Source organism: Cyclopterus lumpus, chromosome 25 (genome assembly GCF_009769545.1).
Source record: "Cyclopterus lumpus isolate fCycLum1 chromosome 25, fCycLum1.pri, whole genome shotgun sequence".
Classification (NCBI taxonomy): Eukaryota; Metazoa; Chordata; class Actinopteri; order Perciformes; family Cyclopteridae; genus Cyclopterus; species Cyclopterus lumpus.
Genome location: NC_046990.1, coordinates 2822531 through 2830007, shown reverse-complemented (window position 1 = coordinate 2830007; position 7477 = coordinate 2822531). Strand labels below are relative to the sequence as shown.

The 7477-nt window shown below is 39.7% G+C and overlaps 1 protein-coding gene across 2 annotated transcripts; it reads left to right on the top strand.

The window, feature by feature from the left end:
* The first annotated feature begins 796 nt into the window (after positions 1-796).
* dcun1d5 (DCN1, defective in cullin neddylation 1, domain containing 5 (S. cerevisiae)) lies at positions 797-7195 on the top strand. Of its 2 annotated transcripts, none has more exons than XM_034528857.1 (10): positions 797-928; positions 2261-2332; positions 3428-3470; positions 3568-3662; positions 4411-4576; positions 5152-5243; positions 5420-5528; positions 5784-5888; positions 6047-6149; positions 6862-7195. In XM_034528857.1, exons 3-10 carry the CDS (start codon positions 3444-3446, stop codon positions 6915-6917), a joined length of 753 nt encoding a protein of 250 aa, XP_034384748.1. In that variant the 5' UTR covers positions 797-928; positions 2261-2332; positions 3428-3443; the 3' UTR covers positions 6918-7195. The 2 variants fall into 2 exon arrangements, with proteins under 2 accessions (XP_034384748.1, XP_034384750.1); XM_034528859.1 differs by having other exon boundaries at positions 3563-3662.
* Positions 7196-7477: the final 282 nt, after the last annotated feature.

Below are 7477 nucleotides of genomic sequence, written 5' to 3'. Positions count from 1 at the left end.
TTAACAAAGACACATCTGACCGCAGTTTTCTGAAAGAGACTTAGACACTGATATGAGCTGATTTTGGTATTTTTTCAACCACAATAGGAAATAATAAAAAAGAGAGAAACAATATTAACCAATAAAAAGAATAGTGAACATATACAACATCTGAATGAACTAAATACATGACTATTACATGATCAAAAGAAATAGTAACTTTTGTCAAACTTAAATAATTACCTTTATCTAATAATTACCTATACGTTAATCATAACTGTTAAGCTCAGTATTAATGAAATATAACTAAAATCATCCCCTTAATGTTTATTCTATTTACATACATAATCATGGCGCAAGGGCCCATCCAGCATGTCCCAACACTCACAGAGAGAAAACAACAACAACAACAACATCAACAAATAGCATCAGAGTCCTGAGAGAAACACACTCTGCTTCCTCACCTTTTTATTCTGATGTATGTGTACTTTGCTTGAGTTCCACAAATCAAATGTGAATACACATGCACGTCAGAGTTGTCCAAAATGTGTTCTTTCATTAAATGCTCCACTGTGTTCCACCTCGGTGTGTGAGTCTAGTCTCCTGAACAACATCTGAGCGCTACATGTGAGTGCCAGAAATAACGGACTGTTCCTTTAAAAAATAAAATGATGCCGGTTTCACCCAATGGACGTTTTAATGCCTGGAACCACTATTACTGCTACTAGCAGTTATTTAGATAGGATTGAAAATATATTGTTTTCTAATTCCCTCTTTGTAAAAGCGTGTGAATGCAAAAACAATAGACATGGAAACGGTATTTCGTAGTACACCCCCATAAAGCGCCCCGGTGGTATCGTCTGCTCCCCGGAAACGCCGGCGACAGTAGAACCTACGGTGTACTAGCAGAAGCAGGTGGAACTGATTTGTCAGCTCAAGTGTAACCAGGGTAAGAGTTGGGACCTATTTTAATGACTTTATATATTGTCGGTGTTTAAAACAAACAACTCATTCATACTTTGCTTTAACTGGTGGGTTTGTGAGCATTTGACGCGTGTGTTGACAGACTAGCTAACGTTAGCAATGTGACGTTAGCAGTGTGACGTTAGCGCTGACACCCGTGGCGCTCCGCTAGCTAACAGACAAAAGAAGTGTCCTAGCATCGTATACTGAACCCCAGAATAATGTGTAACTAGCGATGTGTGTTTTGTGCTGTATTTAATGTCTCTGTGGTGTTTAATCCATAACCGGACGGTTCTGGTCCCGAGTTCTATAAGCTAACCTAGTCACCCTAACCTCGTTAGCGGTGTTAAGCTAACTAACGCCAGAGTCCCAGAGCCGTTTTAATTAACAGTAGCTGGCCGTTAAAACAGTCGTCACCGTAGAATCCTCACTTTACTAACGTGACACATGTTTGTCCTGATGCTGTGTGATGAAAGAATGTCAGGCATAATATCGACTCTGTTTTTTCACTGAATTATGTGTAACGGCAACTGCGAGTTTGTTTACATAATTTATTATTTAAATGAAGCATCCCCTCCCAACAGCTAGCCATCAGTTAAGGATACAGCAGTAGTTTAGTTCACATAGAAGACTCCTCTAGTCGGGGTGAGTCGTTTCTCGTGAAGGCCATCGTCGTAATAAACCAAATATTTTTAGCGTTACATAAACCCTGTTTGGCTCCTACGTGATGCGTACGGTGTTGGAACTTCGTACATTTACACAAGTACTGTACCGAAGTACAAATTGGAGGTACTTGTATTTTACTATTTAACGATATGGTATTAATACTCTAACTGTAGTCAAATAAAATACTAATACAGATGGTAGCATTTGAACCGATCAAAGGCCATGTTAAACCCATTTTTAAACTGACGTATTCAACATTACTCAGAAAATGCGGACATTTGGAAAAGTAGGAGTCATACTGGCTGGAACATTGTCCCCTTTTAAGGCCCCGTGTCTAGTAAACCTGCTTAATACTGCGTAATTCTACATACTCATTTCCAAAATTAATGTTCAATGGCTTGGTTTAAAAGAACTGGAAAGTGTCATCTCACTCGTACTGAAGCAATGATTCCCCAATAATTCAAGAGTTAATATTAAAGCAATTATAGTCTTATGTTTACATTTATGGAGCCAATTGAGGACATTTAGATTGTGTTTAATAATGACAGTCACTTTTGACCAGTTTTCCTCCAGGTTTTAGTAATAAGTAATGTACAGCATGTTTGTTGGAAGTTCCCTGAGTAATAATGACCTCTTGCTCGTATGGATTCAGGTGTCCACAGCGAGGAACAGTCCGCTCCGTTTCTCAGTCATCGGTACAGCATCAGTAACGCTGGACAAGTTTGTAAGTAGTTTATTATTCAATGTTGCGGACGACGGGGTCGGACGATGTGGCCCTAAAATAATATGACGATATTTCAGGGTGTTTCTGTGATACTCTTATTCTTGACAACGTGACAAAATACTGATATATATATATATATATATATATATATATATATATAACATACACTTTCACTCAAATATGGGGTCACCAGTTATATTGACATTTTTTTCCTTCAATAAACGGGGATAAAAACAGTATAATTTATGCACCCAATGTTTTATTTACATTTGACCACATGTTTTACCCCAAACAACCTTCTATTTGCTGAAGCAGAACAACACAACATATTCCAGCTTGTTACAGGTGGCATTACTGTGAAACACTTGACACTGAAACAGGAAGCTCTTCCTGTTTTAAGCTGCTCATATTTTGATGTGAAGCTACCAGTTTGTTTCACCAATGATGGTTGAATTATTTTGCTATTGAAATGCTACTTAGAAGGATCTTTGTCTGTTTTAGTTATCAGTCTGGTTGAACCGTTCTCCAAAACATCAGTAAGAAGGACTTTATACAAGCTAAAAGTGTGAAAGGCCATTCCGACATAGAGTAGTCTCAGACATCTGATAATAGTGCAGATCTAAACAAATAACTTACCTTTGAATCCCCTTAACTCCACAATATAAATATATTATTTAGTCTCCTGCTGTAACATGTTACTCAGTGCCTACCATCAGGTGTGCCTACCACACACCTGTATTTATTTTATCAGGCTGTTATGTTACGAAGACGATTGTACATTCAGTCATTCATTAATGTTTTTATTGAGCTGGCAGTTTTTCTTTCAACCAATACGTGTTACTGATGTGTTTAACGGTACAGGGTCCTAACATCAACAAGTGAGAATATAAACCATTGTCAATAGTTTTTTAAATGTATTGAAAATACCACTGCTAATTAACAATTTGATACGACACACACAAAGCTATTGCAGTGCACCATTTTAACAGTGATAACACGGCTGCACTCTTAATCTTTGGCCTCTGATTGGATGAAAAATGATCAGTGTTGTGCGAGAACCGTTTTCACTCGAGACTTTGCTTTCTTTTATTCTAGAATATCTTAGAGTTGAATGGACAAGGCAGCCAGAAGTACACAGGTATGACCGTCATCCTTAAATAGATCATTGTATTGTCATGGAGAGGTATTTGACAACGTGTGGTTTTCCTCTTTTTTTTCCTAATGTGCTAGCCCAGCTAGTGAAGGCCACTAAAGGTTCAGTGATGCCTGTGAAGAAAAAGAGAAAGCTCCCTGATGCAGATGATAATGAGCGCAAGTGTAAAATCACAAGGTAAGCAGACACAAAGTTACACTGTGAGGGAAATGAGGGAGTCTGTCCTCTCTGGTCATCTCTGTGCAGTGCATGAAATCTCAACCACTCTGAATTGTTTTTGCATCTACATCGGATTTTATTTATTTTTGCGGTGTATCACTTAGTTTGGTTCCTGGCTGTGTTTTGTTGCATGTTGGTCCAACCAGTAATGAGAAGCTAGTGTGTAAGAGGCTCTTTGCTGGAGAGGATGGTCACTGGCTGAACCCTGCATAAGCCTGAAAGAGGACTGGCAGTGATGTCCACTGAACCGCTCATCTTCATCTGAAACTAAAAGGTGTTGTGCGAGTGGAAACATTGGTTAACATGGTGTCCATATTAAATGAACCTGTAGACCATAAATCAATCTATAGACGGACATTGATGCGTTGCCAGTTAAAAATATTGCCCCTACCATAGCTTTAAGGGCTTACTCAGATATTTGATCCATCCCACCACTCTGCCCATTTATTGCAGATGTCACAAATTCCTGGGGGCTCCAGCGGACTTTATTTCTTTTTTTCACTTTGCTGCTCAGAATTACGATAAACAATAGGACTTCAACACAGTGATGCACATGTTCGGTATTCACCTTGCATCGATAATAAGATGGTGACTGGCGACGCTGTTCAAGGATAAAATAATTCTTCTCATCAGTCTGAGGTTCGTTCGTTCATTTTAAAAGTGTTGTGTAATTTCTGAACCCAAAGCTCTGGTGTGTGTGTTACAGTTTCACCCGACCTCAGATCCGAGGTGCGAGGCCCATCAGCGCTGAGAAGCTGTTCTCCAATAAGAAGTGCCTGGCCTGGTTCCTGGCGTACGCCGGCCCCGACAAGGTGGTTGGTCCAGAGGCCATGGAGAAGTTCTGTGAAGACATCGGCGTGGAACCAGAGAATGTGAGTCGTCACCTGGTTGTTCACCAAGCTTCTGGGGGGACTAAAGTCACTCCTACTTCAAAGTTAGTTATAATGCTTCATACGCTGACATTCAGCAATGAGGACGACTTGGAGGGAGTGAGACGATGCAGTTTTACAGCATCCAGAAATGCAAATCCATGCATACTACTCATTATTCATAATTTCTGTCATATTAAATGAATGTGTTTATGTAACTCTGTAATGCTGTTCATTCTGTACACATGACATCTATTGCTTCAGTCCATCCGGGGAGAGGGATCCTCCTCTGTTGCTCTCCTGAAGGTTTCTTCCCTTTTTTTTCTCCCTGTGAAAGTTTTTTTTTTCTGTTCTTTGGGGAGTTTTTCATGATCCGATGTGAGGTCAAAGGTCAGGGATGTCGTATGTGTAGAGATTGTAAAGCCTTCTTGAGGCAAATATGTGATTTTGGGCTTTACAAAATAAACTGAATTGAATTAATTGGGGAGACGGTGGAAAGAATTAAGAACCCTGTGCACATGCACCAGTGTGTTTTAAACGTTGCTAAGGATTCAATGCATCTCCTCTTCTTCTCGCAGATTATCATGTTAGTGATAGCCTGGCATCTAGAGGCAGCAAGTATGGGCTTCTTTACAAAAGAGGAGTGGCTCAGGGGAATGACGTTATTACAGTAAGTCACTTTAACTTTTTATGTGTCTGAAAATTAATGTCGCAAATGAGACTTGTTCTTATGACCCACATTTAATTTATTTCTGCCCAAACCCCTCTGTCTGTAGTTGTCATAAGACCTGTAAGAAAACCCCATTGAGCTGTAACTGTTAAGTTTGGCCCTTCACCTACTTGCAGGTGTGACTGCACGGAGCGGTTACAGAGCAAACTAGATTACCTGCGCAGTGAGCTCAACGACTCGGTGGTCTTCAAAAACGTCTACAGATACGCCTTCGACTTCGCTAGAGTGAGTAAAAAATAAAATACTTTCGTTTTTAAAGAATAACTTGCATTTTTTCCCAGCCTCGTTGTTTTCACCACTCGCTTGCAGTGATGTGCAGGTTTACTCCTCCTGCTAACTAATGTGCAGCCTTGTTTTCCAACAGTCGTATATTAAACATTCACTCTGTAGAAAAAGCGACCATCAGCACTCGCAGCATCAAAACCGAAACGGGAATTGTAACTCGCTGCTGTTGTCTTGTGCCATTTGTCTGGTCCTCAGGACAAGGACCAGAGGAGTTTGGACATGGACACGGCTAAATCCATGCTGGCGTTGCTGCTGGAGAGAACATGGCCACTCTTCCCAGTCTTCCATCAGTTCCTGGAGGTAAATCCCTGTTCTACGACTCGTTTGGAAAAGAAAAGTTATGAAAGCTTCTCTGTGCGTGTATATAGGAGAAACCAGTAGTTTCTCTGCAAAATAACTCTTGAACAAATGTTCCTCTAATGGCAAAAACATGTCATCCCCATTAATCTGTCCCTCAGCAGTCCAAGTACAAGGGGATGAACAAGGACCAGTGGTATAACGTTCTGGAGTTCAGCAGGACCATCAACACAGACCTCAGTAACTACGATGAAGACGGAGCTTGTGAGTATAACAGGTTTCTAGGCAGCCAAAACTTTCATGAACTGAGAACATTGTAAGGGTTTAAGCTCTAAGGAGAAAACACAGACAATGGCGTGGCAGCCACCTGTCAATTTTTCCCTCAACAATAACTATTTTTAACAGATTAAAAGCTGCGTAATTCAGACAACAAAAGTTCTTTACATTTGATATATTTTGGGAATTAATATTTCTTTGGCCCCGCTGCTACCACTGTTAGTTGTGGCTACTTCCACAGTGGATGCAGGAGGAGATCTCCGTTGCCTCCTTCAGCAGAGCAAGAGTTATACGACACTGCATGATGTAACACAGATAATATGATAGCTTCCTCCATTTAGACTCTGGTTCTCTCCGTTCCCTCAAAGGTCAGCACCGCCTTGATGTTTTGCAGACCTAATATTTAGTCAAAAATACAAAGCATTTGCCGGTATCATATTCCAAAATGTCTCAACTTTCCCAAATTAAATATGTGGAGGATTGATGAATGGGAAAGCATGTCTCGTATAGAAAAGTGACTAAATATTGATCACATACCACTGACCACTATGGTAAAAGTTATTTCTATTTGTATGTTTTTAGAGTAACTGTTACATACTTTAAAAAAATATTTTGATCCAATTTTGTTAATGATTTTTCAGATTGAAAAAAAGAAGTGCAGGATCCATGTTAACATTATCCATGTCATTTTTGTTCTCAGGGCCAGTGCTGCTAGACGAGTTTGTGGAATGGCAGAAAGCTTGGTCGGCATCGTAGCGGATGACATCACAAGACCAAAAAAAAAGGAAGAAGAGAGAGAGAGAAAATAAAAACCACAAAACACTGCAGGAACCTCTGTATTGTTTGAGGGGGGTGGGGGAAGGAAAAAACCCAACCGTTTCAGATCTCACTATGACAGACTTTAAGAATTCACACACAAATATGGACTACAGAATCATCCCTACATGGGAACGGGCCTTTCTCTCTCTGTCGACTTTTTATAGTGTTAATTTGGAGAAAAGAAAATGTTCTTAAGATAAGACGAACACAAAAAATGAACTGAGAAGAGTTGAGGAATTTGTTTTCTTAATAACTATTTTTTTTTTTCCCATTTTGTGTCTTGTTTATAGATGTTTTCACAGTAATAAAAAAGAAATGGAAGTATAATAAGCCGCTTTGTAATAATTGGTACAACACTTTAAGTACTCGTGTGTTTCGCAGTAATTTGTAATGCATGCAGTATCTGGGCATCCTCAAGAAGCCTTCCTGTTGCCATAGTAATCAGTGTCAAAGCTCCATTCAGAGTTGATTGAACAAACCTGAAAAAGTGACCCTGC